The sequence below is a fragment of the Diabrotica virgifera genome, chromosome 6 (assembly GCF_917563875.1).
Source record: "Diabrotica virgifera virgifera chromosome 6, PGI_DIABVI_V3a".
In the NCBI taxonomy this organism is placed as follows: Eukaryota; Metazoa; Arthropoda; class Insecta; order Coleoptera; family Chrysomelidae; genus Diabrotica; species Diabrotica virgifera.
In genome coordinates this window covers 10,088,657-10,113,850 of record NC_065448.1, presented here as the reverse complement: position 1 = coordinate 10,113,850, position 25,194 = coordinate 10,088,657, and the positions used below count along the sequence as shown (strand labels likewise).

The window sequence follows — 25,194 nt, the reverse complement described above, 5'->3', positions numbered from 1 at the left end:
TATAAACTTTTCTGAATAGTTAAACATCATTTTGTTTCAATTCTTAACAATACTAAATAAATCTCAAAACCAGATAAACGATATGCAAAAAAATTATTTATTCTCTTGGAGTGAACAACTTAGAAAGTACAACTTACATTTAAAAATAAATTAGTAAAGAAAAAAATAATTTTTAATAAAACTAATAATAATTAGTATTTCCTCCATTGGCCGGTATGCATGCCTGTAGGCGATTTGGCATGCTGCCGATTAACTGGTCGAGCTGGGCTTGCGGAATTCTCTCCCATTCTTCACGAGCAGCATCTTTTAGTTCGCAAAGTGTAATTGGGGGATTGCTTCGCTTTTTGATGCGTGTCTTGACAATGTCCTAAGCATGTTCAATTACCTTCATATCGGGGGAATTCGAGGTCCACTGTAATGTAGATATTCCTTCTTCTTCCAGAAAATTTTGTACTGCTGCTGTTCGATGAGGAGGTGCGTTGTCATGCATAAACACAAATCCATCACCTACTGCCCCTCGGAATAGACGAACGACAGGATTTAAAACTTCCTCGATGTACACAGCACCAGTGTTCCGTGTACCACTCATAATACCACCCCAAACCATAATACGGCCACCTTCAAACGGGACACGTGGTTGGGCTGTTTCTAGTCGGGCTTGTCGTCCTGGGGCCCTCCAAACCAGTGTTCTTCGCGAATCAGATACTAAGCTAATTTTTGACTCATCAGAGAACATCATGTTACTTCAGTTAGGACCATTTTGCACCATTTCTGTAGCCCATTGCAACCTTACTATTTTGTGTTGGTAGGTTAGTTTAGGAACATGTAAGGGCCTTTTACGATACAAATTTAGCGCATTTAGTCGGCGTGTTATTGTTTGCCGTGAAATGGATATACCACTTGTGGATTCCAGACGATATCTACGAGCTATCAATGTTATCTGCCGATCTTGTGCTGCTGTTGTACATCGACTTCACCACTCCTGGGACGATCCTTGACGTCATTTGTCTCTTGGAATTTTTTTTTAAATTTTAGATACAGCACTCTGAGTAACATCAACAATATTCGCGATATCACTTTGGCTAAAGCCCTGTTGTAACAAAGCAATTACTCTATATCTGTCAAAGTGAGATATCACGTTTTTAGGCATTTTTAAACGGCTCAATTCAAATTTAAACACAGACTGAAATAATGTGTAAATACGCTAATCAGTTAAATGTGACCAAAATGGGCAAAATGATACAAAAACGATTCAAAGGTTTTATCATTTTCATGTAAAAATTCTCTAAAATGAATATCAACAACAGTTCTGAAACCACCATAGGCGTAGATATATTATTTGTACGTATTCCAAACTTTTGGACATGTGTGTATATCCTGGCTGGCCAATCTTAGGAAGTGGACTGGTCTAACGTCAACTGATCTATTTCGAGCTGCTGTGAATATGATGGCTCAATTTGGTCGCTAACATCACTATAAAACAGTCACCTTTAGAAAAAGAAGAAATATTTAGGCACATCAGTATTGGACCTTTCTTTGAGAAAAATTTAAATTTGGAAAAGTTTTTCGACTTGCTACAAAAAGAGATTTTACCGAGATTTGCAGAAGTAATTCCAGATGAAGAAAGGATTTGGTTTCAAATGGATGGGTGCCCTAGGCACAGTAGCTGGAAGATAAAGTCGGTTTTAATAATTGTTTAATTGGACCTAACTTTAACAGTGGCCTCCACGATCAGGTGATCTAGCTCCAAATGATTATTTTGTCTGAAGGCAATCCAAAATTTATTCTGCCATAAAATTTACAGATATTAAAGCATTGAAAATGCTAATTAATCAAGAGTGTGCAAAAATAATGCCATGCGTTCTGGCCAATATTAGACGAGAATTTTACAATCGACTGAGATATTTCTTAGTACAAAATAGCGGATTTTTTGAATATCTGTTAGAGTTTTATGTTTAAAGATTATCATATCATAGTTACCCCTCTGTGCCTCAGTGGTAAGAGAACCTACTTTTGGACCCAAAGATTGTTAGTTCGAATTTGAGCTGGTTAGGATTTTTTTCTTTATTAAAAATTTAATAAATTAAATAATTAGAAAAAAATGTTAAATACATAAGTGATTTGATTTTTAAATTATGATTTTTTTACATATATGTATATCATACTAGTGACGTCATTCATCTGGGCGTGATGACGTAATCCACTATTTTTTAAATGAGAGTAGGGGTCGTGTGCTAGCTCATTTGAAAGGGTATTTAATTCTCTATTTAGTAATATAAACATTAAGATAATACAGAGTGTCCAAAATTTTTTTTGTATTAAAGTAAATTACACAAAAAGAAGAATATATGTAATTTATTTAATTCAAAATATCTTCTCTGCTGTTAGAAAACAGAAATAAAAGTTTATTGCACAAATAAACATTGCTTTTTGCTTAAATTCAATGTTCAAACTGCCAAAAGGCAGATGGGTGGCATCTTGAACATTGAATTTAAGTGAAAATAATGTATATTTCTTCAATAAACATTTATTTCTGTTTTCTGGCAGCAGTAGAATGTATTTTGAATTAAATAAATTACATTCATTCTTTATTTTGTGCCAATTAATTTAATTAAAAAAAATGTTTGTTGGACACCCTGTATAAATAATCATGTCAATGTTTATATTACTAAATAGAGAATGGAATAACCTTTTAAATGAGCAATCAGACGACCCCTATTCTCATTTAAAAAATAGTCGATTACGTCATCACGCCCAGATGGATGACGTCACTAGTACGATATATATGTCAAAAAATCAAAATTTAAAAATCGAAAAACTTTTGTATTTTACATTTTTTTCTAATTCTGTAAATAAAGCAGTTTACAGGGGGGTCAAAATATAGTGAATAACCCTGTACAGTTACATTTAGGAAATTACAGTCCATTAAAAAAATAATATTTAATATACGTTTAAAATATACCATACCTGAATTTATATGTAAGAGACGTATAAACCTGATATCTTTGATTTCAGCCATCCTGGAGACAATCCCTTCTACAGCAACATTGACAGCATGCCAGACATTAGGCCGATTAGAAGGAAATCCATTCCGCTCGTATCGGACTTGGTAAGTGTCGTTTCTGTCATTTCCTCTTCTAACTCAATATTACGATTTTCTTTCAGACAAATGTTTATATCGGAAGATTTGTGTTTATGTTCGACGAAATTAGTATTAATTGTCGCATATTTTGAGATTTTTTCAGAATAAATAGTAGGGTTTGAAACACGGATTGTAAATTTAACTATAAATGAAAAAAGTCAAAATTTGCTTCAATAATAATCAAAAACTAAATAATTATATTAAAATTTATGTTTTTACACCTTTAGTTTAGTAAGATACATAGAGGAGAAGAGACACGTATTTACACGTGATCACACCTATTCCAGAAAACAAATTTTTTTAAGTGAATTTAGTATACAGTGCTAGTCAAAAGTCTGTACCCCCCTCGTATCTTCTGAACGGTTATTCCTATATTAGTGAAAATTGGAGGGAGGACATAAAAGGACGTAAGCTTCTTAACTAGTCATGGCAGGTGACGTAATTATGGCAGATGACTTTACAGCGCCACTGTGACAGATAATTTTAAATGGGACCTTATGGCAAGTGATACCTCGTTTGAAAGGTATTAAAAATACCTATTCAGTCATACTAATTATGTTTGAGTTTAAGCTAATTTTGATTAAATTTTGAATAAATGAAATAAATATCAAATTGTAGTATCGCATTTAATTAATAAAAATTCAAAATTCCGCATATGATTACTTGTCAAAAAGGTTGACGTTGACGTAAAAACTGCTGGAGAATTGAAAAACGTCAATTTTTTGACAAAAAAACATAGGCGGACATTTGAATTTTTATTAATTAAATGCGAAACTACAATATTATATTTATTTAATTTATTCACCATAATAAAATCAAAATCAACAAAAACCCAAAAAAAATAGTATGACCGAATAGGTATTTTGAATACCTTTCAAACGAGGTATCACTTGCCATAAGATCCCATTTAAAATTATCGGTCACAGTGGATCTGTAACGTCATCCGTCACTATTACGTCACCTGTCATGACTAGTTAAGAAGCGTACGTCCGTTTATTTCCTTCCTCCAAATTTCACTATTATAGGTATAACCGTTCAAAAGATACGAGGGGGTACGTACTTTTGACTAGAACTGTATATCTGTGCAAATTCTCTGCACCAGATAGTAAGATATATCACTTAACTGGGCGTAGTTTTACAGGAAGACAAAATCCTTGCTTATGAGGAACTTTTTAATATTACCAAATGCTCTTCTAGCTTGTTCCATTCTCGCCTTAATTTCTGTGACCTGCTCTTATTTTAATTGATGGATTCGACCGTTACTTGATTAAAGTTCATTTTATCTAACAATAAAACACTGAAAACATTTGTTTTCTATACTTCCACAAAATTTATTACAACTATGTGACTACAGCTGTTTCGGCAGAAACTTGAGAAAGGCACTCTGCCGAAACAGCTGTAGTCACATAGTTGCTCCTATTTTGCATTTATTTTGGTATTAAGATATGCATAAGCCTGCACATGGTAAATTATTAGTATGTCGTGTATCCATAATATGTCGAGCAGGTTGTTGATTTTTGTTTATCAGTATCCATTTTGTCTTCTTTTTCTTCTTATGAATGATATGGGTGAAAGCTTTAATGATGTGATTTTCGAGGTTGTTGTGCACTAAAGTTTTTAGCTACAATTTTGTATAACACTATATATGGAACAAATTTTTATAACAATACACTAGGTACAACGCTCGAAGAAAATGAAATGTAGGCATTATGATTAAAAAGCATTACAATATAACATGTTGGGAATTTTTTTCCAACGGAATATATTTTTCTATAGCTATAAAAAATATATAAATATATTCTGTTCTAATACTCAGTTTATTTTATTTTACTTTTTATAGGAGCTATGTAGAACTAATAATATAAATATACTAAATTTAGTTGAAAAATATATGACAATTACTACTAATTTCAAATTCCTTTTCCTTTATACTTATATGAATTTATTATTTCTAATATATAAAATTCTCCATCGATTACTATAATAGGTAACTACTGCATTTTTATATTTTTTATTCATATAGTTCTTCTTTAGAATGTCTTAAACTAAATTCATAGAATAACAAAAAAATATTAATCAATAATAAAATTACATTATCTCTGTTTCTGTTTGACGGAGTAATTACAATGCCATCATCAATGGACGGAACATTTTGAAATTAATATGGATACTCTTTATGACTGTCTAACCTGTTTCTATTTTTTAATTTCCTTATCATCTTAACCATGAATGTTACGAATTATATAGAGCTATTATGGCTCTTCTTCGTCGATGAACTTTTTTAGTTTGTATCTCGTTAGTAAATAAATTGGACACACTTTAGGGGAAGATTCTGCATGACAAAATAATGACAGTTTGTTAAATTGTATATCTGCAAATGCTTCGTTTCCAATATAAATTCGTTTGATATATGCAAATGAAGTTTCGAGGGTTTTAAGAGGTTTTATTTTTTTAAGAAGTCATTTTTTGGTTCATCTTTTTCTGGCTCAGGATTTTGAGTATAAAAGACTACTTACGTAACTAGGACCGACTGTTTTACGCATCCATCAAGCTAGTACCATAACCAGTTAGCTATGATCTCCTCTTCTTTCTTCTTACATTAGCTCCTCCTCTATTTAGTTTTGCCCTTATACTTATTTCTTTTTATAGTGTAGGTATATCTCGTATGTTCCGTATATTCTATGTTTTCAATTGATTTCTGTTATATTAAATTACTTTCATGTCTTTTATTTTGACTCTAAATTGTGTATTTTACTTTAGAGCTATTGCAAAAAGATTTTTTGTTTCTTATTTTCTTTATGCCGTGTCAAGTTTCAATTACCCAACGTTGGAAATTCCATCCATTATTTATTTATTTTTTAAATAATAATAAAACATTGTCCACACCGCCCCACCCCCAGGGTGGGGTGGAGTGAAGTGGGCGGTCGTGTTTAGTGTCATTCGATAGATCTTTAAAAAATATTGAACACGTATTTTTCAGTTTTTCGATCCAATCTTCATTTTGCGAATTCTTCGATCGCCCTGCAAATTATTCGATCGTCCTGCAAATTATTCGATCGTCGCAGGCGACCAGTTCCATCCTGGGCACCAAGTACCTCGGAAACCATCGCCATCATAAAATTAGTTTTCAGTTACCTCCAAAACCCCCAAATATAAAAATTGAACTCATTTCCGTCAATATTTTCTGAGTTCTAAATTTTTCATTTTCCTTCTCTTTGAGATGCATTTTAAAAATGCATTTTCTTATGCACAAAATTTTTTGCCGGAGATCAATTTAGTTCACAAAATTGCCTGACACTCTCTCGAATCGAATGCAAAAAGTTGCATGACGATTCATCTTACTGTACAAAATTCCTAGGTTTTGGGCCTTTTAGTTCTTCGTTGCTTCGTCTATTAATTAATTTATGCCCAAAATATATTTTTCGACATATTTAACAGTTTTTAGCCAAATTCTGTTCTTTTTCTTTTAAAACTTTTTTTGGCACTATTTATATTAGCGATTATTTTTTCTATTCAAAAATATATAAATGTTACTATAAACGTGTGTTAAAGACTCATAATATTATAAACGCAATTGATCAACACAATACGGAAACAAAAGTAATCGATTGAGCTTATAAAGTATTCATAAGTTATATCCTATATCAACAAAAATGTAAATACTAAATGATAATTGACAGCAATAAGTTCATATAAACAAATTACCACTACCGATCCCATTTGTATAATCGTCTCTCTTTTCCTCCCTTTGTTGTGTATTGTTTGTATCCCAAGACAGAGGCGGCGCAGAGGGTTTGTACCATTTTCAATTATTGAACATAGATAGTAGTATGAACATGAACATGGTTCTACAATGTAATGTTAAAAAAATCACTTACGTATTATTGTTCTCTTTTATTTTAATTTTTATTATTGATTTTTATAGTATTTTACTATTATATTAATTTATATTTTGTTTACGTAGCAAATGAGCTGAGGATCTGACAGTGCTCTAGAGCTCCATCTGATAAATCGAAGCTAAATAATGCTAGTCAATAGCTTGAAAGAGAAATCAGAATATGTTTTATGTATCAAGTAGAACTTTTTTTTGTTTTGACTCTGGCCTTAGTTTAGAACCTTTATTATTAAATTATTAAATTATTATTCGTTCATATAAAATTGTCCAGTATACACTTAAAAATAAAGAATAATAAAAAATAAAGCTTACAAATAACAATGTCTCCTTAATATGTTAATAAATACAACTATGCTAATTATTTTTTTTTCTTTTTGTTTTTTTTTTTTCATTACGATAGGAACTAAACCCGATTCAACCTCTCGGAGATTTAGAACCTCTTAGTGATTTTTTTAAATCTTTTTTTTGAATATTTTTTTTTGAATTATTTTAATTTTTTTTCTATATATTTTTTTATTTTTTTAATCCTTTTTGTTATTATTTTTTTTAATCTTTTTTTTATATATTTTTTTTTTCGAACATAGGAAGTCGAACTTAAAGTAACAAAATATCTGAAATTATTTTAAAGGCACTTTCCACACCTACTTATTTGCCTGCATCTCCTAATATAGAAAACGCAAACATTTACTAGAATGACGTCTACTTAAATTAGCAGTTAAAGGAGTAGTGTTTGATGTGTATTTAAAGACATCCATCATTCCTTGTACAACCCATGGTGGGTTTTAGCCTATTCTAGCATCTATTGCTTCCTATCCTTCATCTTGCTTTTCGAATTTCGTACTCTTGACACTCGTAAGTCGTCCTCTACTTGGACCTTAAGTCGTGCTCTGGGCCTGGCTCCTCTATTCACTCTATTTACATGTAGCTCCATTTGACCAGGTCCGCTTTTCTTATTGATGTGATATTTATTTATTTTTATTTATTTAGCGTATGGCTTAAGTACATCACAGAATATATTTAGATTTATGCATTATACAATGCATCACAAACAGATGTCCAGTTTTTTTATATATTCAGTTGACCTTTCGGTTGCCATTACAAAGTCTATAGGGTCGCCTGTGTATGCCCTGCGTGGGCAGTCTTGAACAATGTGTCTGATCGTCTGTCTTGCAGCGCCGCAGTCACAAGAAGGCAAGGGAAGTTTACCCCATCTGTAGAGGGAGTCGGCGCATCTTCCACAGTTTGTTCTAATTCGATTAAGGACTGCCCAAATCTTACGGGGACGTTCAAATTCGCTAGGTTTTCCTATGATGTCCGGTAGACTATGTTAATGCGGATCTGTCTTACTTTCCCAATCTTCTCTCCATCGGGTATTTATATCAAAGTTCGATTGCTGCAGCGCTTGAGTTGATTGTAGAGGGGGTAACCTGGATCGGAGACGGTTTCTAATAATATCGGGGATGTCGTTCTGGACTACAAGCTGGTGACTGTCCATTATTTTGTTATATTCTTTAACCAATGCATGTTCGCGGCGTAGGTTGGGTGATGCTATTATATTACTAAGGGTAGGTAGCCACATTGTAGGAGTTGGCTTAATTGTGCCTGTTATCATACGCATAGAACGGTTTAGTTGGGTGTCGACCAGGAGGGTGTGCTTGCTATTTAGCCACACTGGTGCACAGTATTCTGCCACCAGGTATATCAGGCCAAGAGCAGAGGATCTTAAAGTTGATGCTGTGGACACCCACGTAGTGCCGCGCAGAGTTTCTGTATTATATTGTTGTGTGTTTTCAATTTTGCTGCTGTTTTCGTCAGGTGTTCTCTGAATGTGAGCGTTCTGTCTAGAGTAACCCCAAGGTATTTCGGGTATTTATTGTGTTTCAACAGCTTGTTTTTAAAATACACTCGCAATTCTCTTTTTGCCAGCTTGTTGTTGAGATGAAAAGCTGATACTTGTTTTGTAGTACTTGGTTGTAGTCTCCATTTCTTAAGGTATTCCTAAGGAATCCTGTTTGTGTATGGAAAATCCTTGATACTCCGTACTGCACTCTAACCTTACACTCAACTGTTAAAATACAATTTCCTAGTTCCTCAACTACTATGAATATAGGTATCATCGGCGAAACTTAAGTTGTTAAGTTTTATTCACTTTGTCAAAACCCTTAAAAGCGTATTTTAGCATAATTTATGTATGAAGTAGAAAAATTCGAACTTTCAGTAACAAAATATCTGAAATTATCTTAAAGGCACTTTCCACATCGACTTATTTGCCTGCATCTCCTAATATAGCAAACGCAAACATCTACTGGAATGACGTCTACCTAAATTAGCAGTTGAAGGAGTAGTGTTTGATGTGCATTTAAAGAGATCCATTTACTACAATTCTGAAAGCATACATGAAGTAACCTACTTCCTTCATCAAAGGCTCACTTATTCGATTTGCATTCGACGCTTTCTCTCTGGAATTCTTAAGGCGTTTGTAGGAGATCGGTCAATTTAATTGAAAAGCAAGAGAGACATGTTACCGACGATGCATTTTCCATGTTCCAGAAATAAAATTTAGGAAGAGTGAGTCCTTGATGGAGTAATTTTTATTTACAAAATATCGTCTTGTCAAGTTTGATACATAAAGCGTGTCTATTAGCTGCATTTCATTGTTACAGAGTTTTTTGTCTTGTTTGATCTTGATGTAATATTTTGTTTTAATACTTTTTATTATTTTGTTAACTTCATGATTTTCTGTCATATGAAATATTTTTGTTTTGTATTTAGGTACAATCTCTTTCTCAGTTGAGAAGAAACTGCATACACAACCTTCTTCTCCCATTGTTTGCTTGAGAAACATCTGCGGTAAATCATATTTATGTCCCCCCAATACATTTCTCACTAAGATATTTCCTTTTATTGATCAGTCTGTAGGAATATTTAGTTTTTGTTGAAACTTCTCAATATTTCTCTGTTAGTTGTTAAGTTCTATTGTCCAACGAATTTTAACATATATTCATCGTCAGCCAGTAGGGTGGAACGAAAAATTCGAAGTCATTATTTTTTATGGGGCTAGTGCGAAAAAGTTTTGTTTTGATGTATAATAAAACTGTAAGAAATCTTTTTTGTATTGGATTATCCCTATCTTCAGGTTCCATATTAAATTTAAATTTTTGGGAATAACAAAAAAAAATTAAAATTTTTTAAAATTTATTTTTTTTGCCAGTTCTTTGAATCTAAATAATTGTTTTATGATACAATATACATTTTATGATTGGTAGTCTGATTTTGTGTTAAAAAACGGCATAATATTTCTAGACTGCAACCTTGAACGAATAAAGCCATCAGTTTTTTGTTGTCTTCACGCCAATCAAAAAATATACTTCTGATTGACAGTCATTCCTTCTGCTCCTGGAGATAACGACTATGAGATACACGCTGTCGCATTATTTTCATCCTATCAGTTACTTTCAATGTATCAGTCAGAGTTATAGCTCCCATATCTTTTAAGACCGCTGATGTTATAATTGCAGCCGAACGATCGGAGACCCCGGTTCTGTCGCACGCCGAAGCTAAACTTGGCAAGCAAATCCGCAATTGTGACGTAGATGGTTGGAGTGTAACTGTTGACAAAGGAGCAATGAATTATTCTTCATGATCATCTGCATCAGAAGAATTTGATAAGCTGCTATTTATGCTTTAAGAACAATTTCGTCAGTATTATATTTTTGAGAACTTACCTTTGCCTTCATGGTTCTTTCCATTTTCTTCTTTATTGCTGCAGATGCTGCAATATCCACTGGTCCAATTGCCATTTTTCGACAAGATCGTTGATCTTGAAGAAAAATTCGCTCATTTTGTGGTACTTTCTTGATTTTATCACAAGTACACACATATAGTTCCAGTCATGTTGCATTTGCAAGCCGCGATATTCAAAAACTTTTCACACTCCTTTCGAAACTGGCAAATCTTTTTTTTTTATGAATCAGATGCTTGATGAGTTTTTGTGTATCGTTGAAGATTTTGATACTCTCATGAAGAAAGGTGAAAGCCAACTCTAATATATATTAGTTGGCTTTCACCTTTCTCTTTGTAAAGGCAGAGAAATCAACTCAACCACCCATATGCTTGTGGTATAGTCATATGGTGCCTTCAGGTATACTCTTTAAATTTCACCCATCGCCAGGGTTTAATAAATAATATGCCAATGTGAGACCATTGGTCGGCATTTTAAGGGTTTTTAATCCATGTATTTTTGGTGGCTTAGCATGTAGAGCTTGCTTAGAATACTGATGAAGCTCTCTTTAGAGCGAAAACGTTCTGTATTTTAATGTAGCCCTTTATTGGGGTTTTCAAACTAATATAACTTTTACACAGAAGATCTTTTTCTTCAATTTTTGTAATTAATGGAAAATTTTTCCTTATGGATTTTAATTTATATTACTAATTTTAAAATTTTTGGTAATTATTAGTTTTAGTATTATTATAACAGTATTATAACATTACATTATAGGATCGTTTTGACAATGTGACGAGAAACACCTATTGTTAATTAACTGGCCTATTTATAGACAATTCGCTGCCTCTGTCTACTTTGATGTCTTCCCGTTTCATCGTCCTAAATTCGTGTTGCTGTAAAGTTAATCCTGACAAATTCGTAATAAGCCATTATTGGACCCTTCTATTCATTGGTAATTGTTATCCTTCCTGCGGTAGCACCAGGGCCCATCGTATCGCCATCGCCCTTACCTGTCTAAGGCTAAGAGATTAATTTAGAAATTACTCGTAAATCTTAGAAACTAAACGCCACAAAGGAGGTTTTGGTGTTACGTTTATTATTATTATTATCACCAACATCAATGTGTCGTAATGATTTGAAGTGTTTAATGGTGCTGAAGGTTCCTATAGGGAAAACATGCTCAAATTTTACTTTGAATTTTTACGCAAGATAAAAAAGGGTTAATTTATGAAATTATGGAAAAAGTAGTAAGAAGAAAAGTTGAGTAAGTTTATTATAGCTATCATCTAAAAAAAATCTTGCAGATATTTAATACATTTTTAATTGTTGTAGCTTGCGAACCTCCAAAAATACAAACTAATCAAATTTGGCATAAAAAATTCGTAATAAAAACATGCGCAACTTTTTTAAATAAAACTTTTTGATTAGGGTAGAGAAATACGCAAACAAACATAAAAAACAAAATTTTTGATTTTGTAGTGAAATGTTATATACTTAACTCGTAATATCTTGGCTTGGTTTAGATATTTCGATTTTTAGTTTTGACACAATATCCTATGGATATCCAAATATGGTGATTGGAAACAGTGCAGAAGATCATGAGATAAATAACAACGAAAATAAAATAAGCAAATGAAAATTGGTTGAATGAGAAATGCTGTGAAATAGAAAATCTTCAAGAATTAGACAACTCGTTTTGCATTTATGAGATATTAGAGAAATCACCGAAAAAAATACTAATTAACGGTAACGTGCGAATAGCAACAGCCAACGAAACAAAAATATACGAACATGGAAATAATATAAAAAAGGCCTCTTTCAAGATAAAAAAACCTTGGTCCAGCAATATCAGACGAACCAATGATAATAAATGAACAGGTACTATACATATGTGCTCAAGTAGGTACTACATATGTTCCTTTACGTCAATTAAAAAATTTTATTTAAAAAAGTTGTGTAGAATTACTTTACGAAAATTTTTGGTATCTTTTATCTTTTATCTGTTAGTTTGAATCTTCTCTGAAACGGGAATACTATGTACATATCACTAGCCCTGTTGCTGCCGCAGCACTAGATTAACCCATTTGTGTAACTGTTAAATGTGTATTAACCTTAAAACTCTTCGTAATAAACCCAACCAACTGTGACTAATCTGTTTTGTGTTGTTTGTTTTCTGTTTTTATGGTTGTGTCCTGCGCCTGTGTGCCGCTTGATTCCTCCAGGTGCTCAAGGTATTAGTCCAATACGTTTGCGAAAGATAACATTTTTAATAAATTATTTGCTTATTTTTATAACTAACACATAAATCAGTATTTGGCTGCATTGATAAAAGGTATATTTGGTGTAAAGCTTAAAGAAAAAATATAAACATAGTTATTTATGTGTTTATTTGTTATATATTTGTAAACCCAACTATAGGGGGATGTACATCTACAACGATAGTTACCAATCTTCTGATGTTTGTCGGTATATTGATTTAGTTCCATCTCTCTGTATCCTTGTTTTTCTGCTAGTGCTCTGCAGTGTATCATCAGCTGTTCTTTATACATCCTCATTTGTAATGTTATGGCTTCATTTTTTTTTAACATTTTAAACCATTTAAAACACCACTTCTATACATTCAAATGAAAGTAAGCGATTGCATTTCCTTTTAATTAAAGCTCCACCATTCTAATACAATTGTTCCGAGGTTTCATCTCTCGTCAGAAAAACTTGCAGTAACTCAATATTGAAATAAAATGCTGTTCATCTACATGACTGTTACAGTAACATAACGGGTCTGTGAACGCTAGTAGCGACTTTTGTATGAAGCAACAAAAAACTCAAAGACTTCTTTCGACAACAGATTAGGTAACCTGCAAATCCAGGCTTACTGGAAGGTATTGGACAATAAACCATTTATTGCGGAAATTCATCTACAGTTCCTTTTCTTCTTTTTCTTCAGTCTGTTTGTATCCACTCCAGGATAAAGCCGTCTCCATGAGTTCTCAGCTCCATTTAATTTGCATGTCCTCATGTTGTATGTTTGCTCAGAGAAACTCCCAACATATTACATAGCTCGTTCGATGCCCCTCTATGTTGCTCTTAATCTATTGACTGATAACTCTATAGGTGACACGATCTCCATTCTATAGATCATAACTTGTAGAATAAAACTGTTCAATAACCTTGTGTTGAGTTTCTTACTGCGGTTTAAGTCATTCGGATCATTTAAATAAGTATGGTATAACTAGACCCAAACCCAGACATCCAAAGTGTTCTATATTCTTCAACACCAAATTGTTCTATATGGTCCACATAATGTTCAGAAAATGTCACACCATTTTGAGCGTCGGGTTTGGGGGAAGGAGAGGGAGAAATCGGTAATTTCGTAGTTTTTTAGGTTTCTCGTCAATATTTCTAAAATTATGCGGTTTAGCGTGAACAACCCTCTATACAAAAAAATTCTACATAGAATTGTAAACAAAAAAGGTCCTATGCATAATCCTCCTAAAACTAACGGTTCCAAAGTTACGGAGGTAGTATAGTATAATTGGTTCAAAAAAAGGCCTAACCATCGTCATCAAAATTAAAAGTTTTCCTCCAACACCAAATTGTTCTATATGGTCCACATATTGTTCAGCAAAAAGTTACACCATTTTGAGGTTACACCAAATTAAAACAAAAAAGGTCCTATACATAATTGTTATAAAATCAACGGTTCCAGAGTTACGAAGGGTGAAAAGTGGAGGTTTTCGATACTTTTTATATTTGTTGGGCAATTTATAATATTATTACTGATGAAAAGAAATTTCTTTAACACGATTGTGTTTTGTAAATAAAATTTGCTATTCCAGTGGCCGATGGTATGTTAGTGATAAGCCCTTGAAGAAACGTCAACCTCACCACCCAAAATCATCATCATTTGCCCAAAAAATATAAAAAGTATTGAAAACCTCCACTTTTCACCCCCATTAACTCTGGAACCGTTGATTTCATAACAATTATGTATAGGACCTTTTTTGTTTTAAATTTTATGTAAAACATTTTTGTATAGAACATTGATTACGCTAAAGTATAGTTTTAGAAATATGGACGAAAAACGTAAAAAACTACTAATATACCGGCTTCTCCCCATCACCCCCCAAAACGGACGCTAAAAATGGTGTAACTTTGGAACCGTTCATTTTAGAAGGATTATGCATAGGACCTTTTTTATTTTAAATTTAATGTAGAACATTTTTGTATAGAAGTTTGTTCATGCTATACCGCATAGTTTTAGAAATATTAACGAAAAACCTAAAAAACTACGTATTTAACTATTTCTCTCTCCCAAACCCGACGCTCAAAATTGTGTGACTTTTTTCTGAACATTACGTGGACCATATAGAACAATTTGGTGTTGGAGGATAACTTTCACTTTAAATGTCTGGGTTATGCCATCATTTGGATTAAATTGTATTATACTATTATCTCTGTCGTTTAACTCTATTTAGACAAGACGAAAACGGCGGGTTCGTTGGGAAAAATATTCCCATGAGATTTTTTTGCATAATAACATTCGTGAGACATCGTGAGACATCGTGAGACATAAGGTTTAAGAAGTCGTCTGCGTGAAAATTGGTCCAATTGCTTTTAACAATTTTTTTTTAATCAAATTGCAAAAATCAATATTTCTTCCCAGACAATTTTTTTTTGATTTTTTGGACCATTCTGGACAAAAAAGGTCTCTTATAATTTTTCTGTAAAGTTGATCGTTTTCGCGTTATAAGCAATTTAAAATTGAAAAAAACGAAAAATGGCGATTTTCAAAGGTTAATAACTTGGTTAAAACTTATTATTATGAAAGTCAGAAAGTGACTAGATTAAAGCTTAAAGTCTCCCCTACAAGATCCTGAAGAAATTTTTGTCATTATTTTATTACTGAGCTGTTATTTTTAAGTAATAATAATGAGCGCCATGCAAGTGTTAAATTGTGCTCACTACGGAGAGCAATGGATTGTATCCTCGCTCCGACCCTTGCTCTCTGATATTTATATTCGCTATATTCGTAAATTCTCGCATTTAAATTAAAAAATGCATTATTTTAAATGCGAGAATTCACGAATATAAATACCAGGGAGCAAGGGTCGGAGCCAGGATACAATCCATTGCTCTCCGTAGTGAGCAAACCCTTAGGCGCCGTAAATGCTTAGTGTGAGAGAGATGCCATGCCGGCAGTCCAATTGTGCATCTTACTCGCACTCACATTTACAGCCGCGTCAATACGATCTAACCGCTCATTGTTATTAATTAAAAATAACAGCTTAGTAATAAATGAATGTCACAAATTTATTCAGCTTCTGACTTTCATAAAAATAATTTTTAACTGAGTTATTAAGTCTTAAAAATGGCAATTTTCGCGTTTTTCAAATTTTAAATTGCTTATAACTCGAAAACGATCAACTTTAGAGAAAAATTATGAGAGACCTTTTTTGTCTAGAATGATCCAAAAAATCTAAAACAAATTATCCGGGCCAAAAGTATTGATTTTTGCAATTTGGTTAAAAAAAAATTTTAAAAAAACTTGGACCACTTTTCACGTGGACGAATTCTTGAACCTTATTCTTGGATATCTCACAAATGTGATTATGCAAAAAAATCTCATTGGAATATTTTTCCCAACGAACCCCCCGTTTTCGCCTTGTCTAATTTGTCTAGTTTGAGATTGGATTGATCGATTTTCGATTATAAAACAATAATTATGAATACTTTTAATAAAGAAATATCTCCAAATATATATTTAACTTTTGCAGCCAAATAAACGGAACAGTCACAACTGTTTTTATCGATTATACAAGTACCGGTCTATGTGAGCAAATCTTGGCTCTAGCCACAAGGACATTTCAAAATTTATTGTTCAGATCTCGAAGTTTTTAACACCGAATTGAAGTAATATCAATTTTTAGATCGCTTGTATTTGTAAAATCTAAAATCTAAGCACTTATTTTGACCAGCATGATTCCTATATATTTCGTAGAATTAGTTGGCTTTGCTTTAAGCGTTCTAACAGTTATTTTAGGCTAGTGTATAAGGTTTTTTTACTAAAAGTGAAGAAGTTTAATAGCGGCTTAAAATAAAACTACATTTATTTCAGAAGTTCGATATTTCGTTGACTGTTTATTTTTTCAACCTCATCAGGAGCATATTACAAAATTAACTTACAATTAGATACAAACATGACCTTTAGGTCCTTTTTTTGCACACGTGACATTAGGGCCAACTAGTTTTATTATTAGTCTAGGGCGCATCTGTTTTGAGATGGACGTTGAGAGGTGACTCAAATTTTTTTGCAGAAATTGCTTGAAAATAAATCAAATAATAATATTTGAGTTATCTCCCCTCTCAAAAAGGTCCGGAACATTGTTTAAATAATCAAAATGTCAAAAAATGAAGGAAAAATTCGATTTTTTTCTTCGTTATTTGATTATAACTTTAAAAGTATTCATTTCCGAGAAAAGTTGTACTGACATAAAAGTTGCGTAATTAAATTTCCTACAACATAAAATTGGTCAACATAGCAATAATTGCGAAAAAACCATACAAAAATAAGTATTTGCATTTTACGTTTTTCTGCCATTTATGCTACACTTAGGACCTTCATATTTCACCCAGAAAAACTTTATGATACAGTAAAATAATACTGTAAATTTCATTAAGATCGGTGCAATAGATTATGCAAAATAAATTTTGCAATCCAGCTTTCGCAAAAAAAATTTATTTTTTTTAATGTTACAGGACTGAAAATAAAGCAGGTAGCAGGTTGAAATTTTTTTTGCTTATAGAAGTGTACTGTACCTTTCATTTGCAATTTGAAACATTAGCATCGATTAATTACCACGGCGTCAGGAAATTTTTTAAATAAACATTAATTTTTGGTGCTACGCGCAGGACAGCGGTGTTCGATTAACACAAGTTGATTTCCACCAAAATTTTTTCCAACCTTTATTTAATATATTATTTTCTTAGTCTATATTTTGTTGTATTTTAATATTTTAATTCCACAAAAATCAATCTAATTTTATTATTTTTTGTGAAATATTGTTTAAACAATCGCTTATGTTTAAAAATAATAAACTTTTATTCTCTAAGTTAAAATATATGAACAAAGAAAGTTTTTGCTAATAAAAGTGATATTTCAAAGGATAGAGTATGTGTTTTTATTTTGCAATAAACAAATTTATTTATTTATATCGAAATGTAATAAAAATTAAAATGTATCAATCATTATCAAAGGTCATTGGAATACCCAATCAGAGCAAACTATCCGCTGTCCTGCGCGTAGCACCAATAATTATTGTTTATTTAAAAAAATTCCTGACGCCGTGGTATTAATCGATTTTAATTTTACAAAATTGCAAATGAAAGGTACAGTACACTTCTATATGCAAAAAAAACGTCAACTATGCTTTATTTTCAGTCCTGTAACATTTTGAAAAAATGAATTTTTTTGCGAAAGCTGGATTTCAAAATTTATTTTGCAAAATTTATTGAACCGATCTTAATAAAATTATCAGTGTTGTTTTATTGTATCATAAAGTTTTTCTGGGTGAAATATGAAGGTCCTAAGTGTAGCATAAATGGTTGAAAAACGTAAAATGCGAATGGTTGTTTTTGTATGGTTTTTTCGCAATTATTGCTATTTTGCAATAAGAGTGACTATTTTTTAAATTTTTAACCATTTCTATATTATAGGAAATTTAACTACGCAACTTTTATGTTAGTACAACTTTTCTCGGAAATAAATACTTTTAAAGTTATAATCAAAAAATGAAGAAAAAAATCAAATTTTTCCTTAATTTTTTGAAATTTTGATTATTTAAACGATGTTCCTGACCTTTTTGAGAGGGAGGATAACTGAAATATTATTATTTGATTTATTTTCAAGCAATTTCTGCAAAAAAATTTGAGCCACCTCTCAACGTCCAAATGTACTAATATTTTTACAGATGCGCCCTGGTCTATATCGAACCAGAGGTTAAATGTTTTTAGTTTATCAGAATTTTAAAATTTTGCAATATGTCACATAGCTTGCAAGTATCTGTCTTATAATTAATTGACTTTTTGTTTTTGTTTATGTGGTACATTCCGAGAAATAGTTTTTTTTTTAGAAAAACAAAATTACTTCCCAAAGGTCGTCTTCTTTTACTTTAGTTGGAAAATCTGTTTTATAAATTTATATTTCAATGTACAATTTACAATTTGATGTTACTAATTCCTGCATGTATATTAACGTATTAGTTAATGCTTAATTTTTATACATAGGTATATAAAGTTGCATGATACAATATTTTACACTTCTAATATACGTTTAATTCATAATAATATTTATTTTTTTTATTATACCATTTATTTTTATATGGGTTTTAATACTTATTGTTTTAAAAATAATAGTCCGTGTCATTTCTGTTCACAACATTCTACTCCTGCGAGTTTTTTAATTGATGAATTCAGAGAACACCTTAAAATGTTTAGTTTATGACAAGCAGGGATGTATTATTTTCCATAGATCAAAAACAAAAACAAAAAATATTCATCTAATGTGATAGATTATTATGATTTGGGCTGCAAAAGAGAAACAATGAAGTAGAAGAGGTGATAACCTATTAGAGGTGAAAATAAAAAAATTGAGGCAAATTAAAAGGGACAAAAATTAAATTAATAGAAACCGCTAAAACGTGGTATCTATTGCACGGGACAAATTTAGCTGGAGTATTTTTCTCCTTTTTACATGTTGTTGTTGTTTCATATGGTCCACTAGGTATATTTGACGCAATTTTTGCAAATAACACTTTTTGCAATAAGATTTTGAGTGATGATAATCTTGGCATATTTTTTATTTTACTATTTGAAAACCAGTCTGAATTCAAGTCAGTAACTTAAGAATCAGACTAACAATATTCAAAATTCAGGAATATATTATTACAATAAGTTTTGATCTATGGTAAAATTTTATCCTTAATTATTCATGTTGGTGATGTTTCTTGTAGAATATGCGTGACTAAAACTTTTAGGGGTTTCTTCCTGTAGCTACATTAAAATTTTGTTTACTGAAATATAGCCTAAAATGAAGGCTTTCGATCAACTCCAACAATATTCTTTATTAAAAATTTTACAATATTAAAACCCATTTAAAATCAACATTTTTAAAGGACTATTAACTTTCCGCTGGTTGGTTTAAAATTGATTTTTTAGGAGATCTAAAAGTGTTTCCTATTTGGCATTAATGGACCATGATTGTCATATGTGGAATTTAAATATGTTTCAACGCGTTGAATATAAAATAGGGGCATTTCCAAAGTCGTAAAATATTTTATACCGGATATGAACAAAATATTTTATACTTCATGTTATGAACAAAATAATATTTTTTGTAATTATCTGTAAAAAACACGACAGTATGTGAGACAAGTGGTAGATTTAGTGATAATATAAAAGATGTTTTAACTGAGGCCTTTTTAAACAAAAAAATTGAAAAAAATATATGTTTTTTAATTTATTTTTATTTGCAGAACAATAGTCGCTTTAGGCACCTGTGTTATTAGTGACAATTGCGGTCCATTACATAGATTTGTTTTTTCGAGTAGGGACGGATGAAATTCATGGATAGTTATCTACACTTAAGGAAAAAATATCTAATATTTTGAAATTATCACGTGAAGTGACATTTTTTTTGTTCTGCAATTTTTAGCTCTCCCTTTTCCTTTACGTGCCATCTCCACGGCGAAGGTTGGCAATCTTCATTGCTATTCTAACTTTTGACGCGAAAAGTTCAGTTAAGCTGTATCCAAATCATTTTCTGAGGTTTCACAATCAGGACATTTTTAAAATCAATGGAAAAATTCCAATAGTTGGCTGTATACCGTAGTTTAAAAAAATCTCATACAGAAGTAAAAACTTCCAGTTGTATACTGGTATAAAATGGTTTATTAAAAAACGTCATAAAAAGTCGTGCCAAACGGTCCAAGCAAGACCGCTCCATAGCACTATGCTGCCATCACCAAAACTAACGCTCTATGGGAGGTTAGAACTGGCATACCGTTCGGCAACTCTTCTGTAGAGGAAAATTTCTCTTTCAGAAACGAAATCTACTATGGAAAACGTTATGTAAGTTAGAACCTCCTATAGCGCGTTAGTTTTGGTGGTGGCGGCATAGTGCCATGGAGAAGTTTTGTTTGGAAAGGCATACCTAACTTGTGGAGGTCATTGGGAGAATGACAGCTGGCATGTGCATTGAAAACGTTTTAGAAAATTATGTTTTGCCATTTGTCAACAATATTGAATATCACAGATCCTTGCTAATTTCCGATAACGCACGTCCTTTTGTCGCTAGAATAGTAAATACTCATCTTGATGTGACATACTTTAAAAGGTTATATTGGTCACTATACAGGGTGAGTCACCACTAACGCGACGGGAGATTACAGCGAAATGGTAAAAGATTTGAAAAAAAAATTTAATTAGTGCTTTGTAAGTTGATAAAATCTACATTTTAAAATTATTTTGAAATATACAGGGTATCCCAATAAATGGCGGCTTATCAAAGTTATATTTTTTCTTATGGAACACCCTGTATTTTATTGCATTTTTAATTGTCCGCAAAAAATAAGGTATAGTTTCATAAGGCCTATAGTTTCTATACCTATGTGCAGAGTTTTCTGAGTTATGTTGACATTTCTTAAAATGTAAAGTTTTAAAAGAAGGCTTATTCTCAAGTTATTTAAGAAATTATAAAAAAATACTTCGACATCTAAATACTTGAATATTGGTTGAGTGTATTCCATGATTGATTATTACACATTTATTTACAGGGTGTTCAACATTTACAGTTTTATTATCGGATTGTTCAATGTGTCATATGATGCTTATTTTAAATGGAACACCATGTATATTAATTATTAATTATATTACATGAAGTCCTTCTTTCGAATGGTATATGGATGTCCTATACCTAGGTCTGATAGTTTTTGCGTAATTTACAATTATTTAAATTCTTAATCTGTAAATCGATTTTAAAACAATAGATGTATCTCATTGTATGACATCGTCATTTTATGACAGTACGGTCTGGTAATTATCAAAAATATAAACATCCATGTATGATATTCAAATTTAATTGTTCCTAAAAATGAATAACCACGTTATTTACGAAAGAGTAGACATGGTACTTTGCATTTGGAAGTGTTTGCAAAATTGTATCTTACTTTCTAAAGTTTACGCTCAAAAGTAGGTATCGTGATAGAAGACACCCAAAAAAGGACGGTTTTGAGAAATTTCGGAAAATTAAATAAAAATAAACCAGTTATTTGTGATCACGTCAAAGAACTTGATGTCCTGTTTTCTGTTACGAAAAACCCAATTACTAGTAAAGAAAAAATTTCGGGTCAATCAGTCAAAGAATACTTAAGAGGAACCACTATTATCCGTATAAAAATCAACTACACCAATATTAGACCGAACAGGATTATGATAAATATTTAACTTATCGTTTATGGACTTTAGACTTTGGAGCAGATCCTGATTTTTTTAAATGTATTGTATAAAGACCAATCTACCTACTTTTCATAATAATGGTCTAGTAAATAGACATAATTTTCATTAATTTCATTATGATACAGTAAACAAACATTTATTTCGTACCGTTTAAAAATCGAGAGTGCATAAATATTATTTTTAAAACCAATTTACCGTTTAAGAAAATTGTAAATTACGCAAAAACTATGACTCCTAGTTATGGAACATCCCTATACCATTCGAAAGAGGAACCTGTGTTTAGTATAATAATTTATTAACATACATGGAGTTTTATTTAAAATAAGCATCATAATATTATGACTCATTAAATAATCCAATAATGAAACTGTAAATTTTGAGCACCCTGTAAATAAATGTGTAATAATCAATCATGGAATACACTAATTATAAAACAATTACCAGACCGTATTGTCATAAAATGACAATGTCATACAATGCCATTAATTAACTACATCTTTTGTTTTAAAATCGATTTACAGATTAAGAATTTTAATAATTGTAAATTACGCAAAAACTATGACACCTAGGTATAGGACATCCATATACCATTCGAAAGAGGTATATTTGTTTAGTATATTTTTTTATTAATATACATGGTGTTCCATTTAAAATAAAAATCATATGACACATTGAATAATTCAATAAAAAAAACTGTAAATTTTGAACACTCTGTACATAGGTATAGGGAAGCCTTATGAAACTATACCTTATTTTTTGCAGACAATTAAAAATGCAATAAAATATAGGGTGTTCCATAAGAAAAAATATAACTTGGATAGGCCGCCATTTATTGGGACACCCTGTATATTTCAAAATAATTTTATAATGTAGATTTTATCAACTTACAAACTACTAAGTCAATGCAATAATAACAAAACCCATAGGAACAAACATAGGGATCAGGCAAAGAGATTCACTAAGCCCTCTACTGTTTAACATAATATTAGATGCAATAATAAAACAAGTAAAGAAAACAAGAGGGTACAAAATACGCAATAGAGAGATAAAAATACTCTGTTACGCTGATGACACCGTGTTAGTAGCAGAGTGCGAAGACGACCTACAAAGATTATTGCACGAGTTCAACATTAACACAAAAGAACAGAATATGAAAATATCAGCCCAAAAAACAAAAAGCTTAGTAATTTCCAAAGAACCAAAAAGATGCAAATTGGAGTTATACAATCAAAATATACAACAAGTAATGACTTTCAAATATCTGGGAATTAATCTATCAGCAGACAACAATATTGAAGAAGAAGTAAAAGACCAAATAATTAAAGCCAGTAGAACGGCAGGATGCGTAAACGACACAATTTGGAAAAACAAACACCTAAGAGCTGAAACAAAGGCCCGAATATATAAGTCAGTTATTAGGCCAGATATGACTTACACGGCCGAAACAAGACCAGATACAAACAAAACACGAACACATCTGGAAACCAACGAAATGAAGATCTTAAGGATTGCTGGAAAAGGATTACAGGATAGGTTAAGAAGTGAGGAAATCAGACGCATATGTGGGGTAGACAATATAAATACCTGGGTAAAGAACAGAAAAGAAGAGTGGAATGAGCACATAAGCAAAATGTCTGAGTCAAGGATAAAGAATAGTCAGGGACAAGTCACCGTTAGGCAGAAGAAGTATAGGACGCCCAAGGAAAAGATGGAATGACAACTTAGGGGCAGAATGAAAGGCACCGTTGAAGAAAAACAGGCAGTACTGACTATATAAAAGAAGAAGAAGAAGAAGAAGAAGAAGAAGAAGAAGAAGAAGAAGAAAAATAAGAAGAAGAAGAAGAAGAAGAAGACAAACCACTAATTAAAATTGTTTTTTAAATCTTTTACCATTTCGCTGTAATCTTCCGTCGCGTTACTGGTGACTCACCCTGTATAGCCAATATCAGATTTAAATGCGATCGAACATTTTATATGACACTTTAAAACATTGCATTCCGATTATAAATCCTATTTCTGCGATACTGAGAGAGCTAAGGATTGTAGCACAAATAATTGCACTTCATGATAATTTCAAAATATTCTATATTTTTGTCCATGACCAGAATATGCAGTTTTTTGCGATTAGATCAAGTACTCCAAAGTTCACTGTAGATGCCAGTAAGTCCAAAAATTTCAAGTTTGATTTCACTTTTTAATTACAATAGAAGTCTTTTACGTCAATGTAAAATATATTTCAAACAAATACTTGTTTAATAGCTAAATTTAAAAATAAGTCGAGATTTTTGGAAATGCCTGTTAACTGAAATATAAAATAATAATTGATTTAAACTCACATCACGATATCTGCTGTTGTATTTTATATAAAATTATTTACATTTTCGAATACCAAAATAAATTAAGGGTTTTTATTACAGGAAATTGTAATTCTATCCACATATATACAAATTATTATACTGCTGTTTGATTAATACTCATATTTTAGTTTATTGCTTGAATAATATATGAAATTAGTGCTTTACTAATTAATTTTTTGAACAAACATGGTTATTTTAGATCGTAGATTAACAAATTTGGGAAGAGTGTTGGATTTTGCTCAGTTAAACGCAGAGGGGTAAGTTTTTATAAATTTTATTGAGGTCCTTTATACCAGATGGGGAATCGTCAAAGGGACATAGGAAACGCAATGGACAATTCTGTTGAACTGTTGAATTCCTGCTACCCTAATTTTATTTTACATCAAAAGTCATTTTTTCGCATGCAAATATTTTTTAAGGCGTCCAGTCGATTAAACTATTTATAAACTACAAGAAGATTTTTTTTAATAAGGAAAAAAATTTGTTTAATTTATTAATATTTTATATTTCGATAACGACCTCCTAAGTGGAACTCGATGGAAAATTTCATTTTTAAATCGAATTG

At 31.5% G+C, this 25,194-nt stretch overlaps 1 protein-coding gene across 1 annotated transcript in view; it reads left to right on the top strand.

Annotated features, from left to right (window-relative positions):
• The window catches only part of LOC114332289 (protein unc-13 homolog C), a 354,800-nt gene that overhangs the window by 85,716 nt on the left and 243,890 nt on the right, over positions 1-25,194 (top strand). Inside the window, exon 4 of the mRNA XM_050653285.1 lies at positions 3,016-3,118. Coding sequence (XP_050509242.1) covers positions 3,016-3,118 — 103 coding nt within the window. The remainder of the gene's footprint in view (positions 1-3,015; positions 3,119-25,194) is intronic.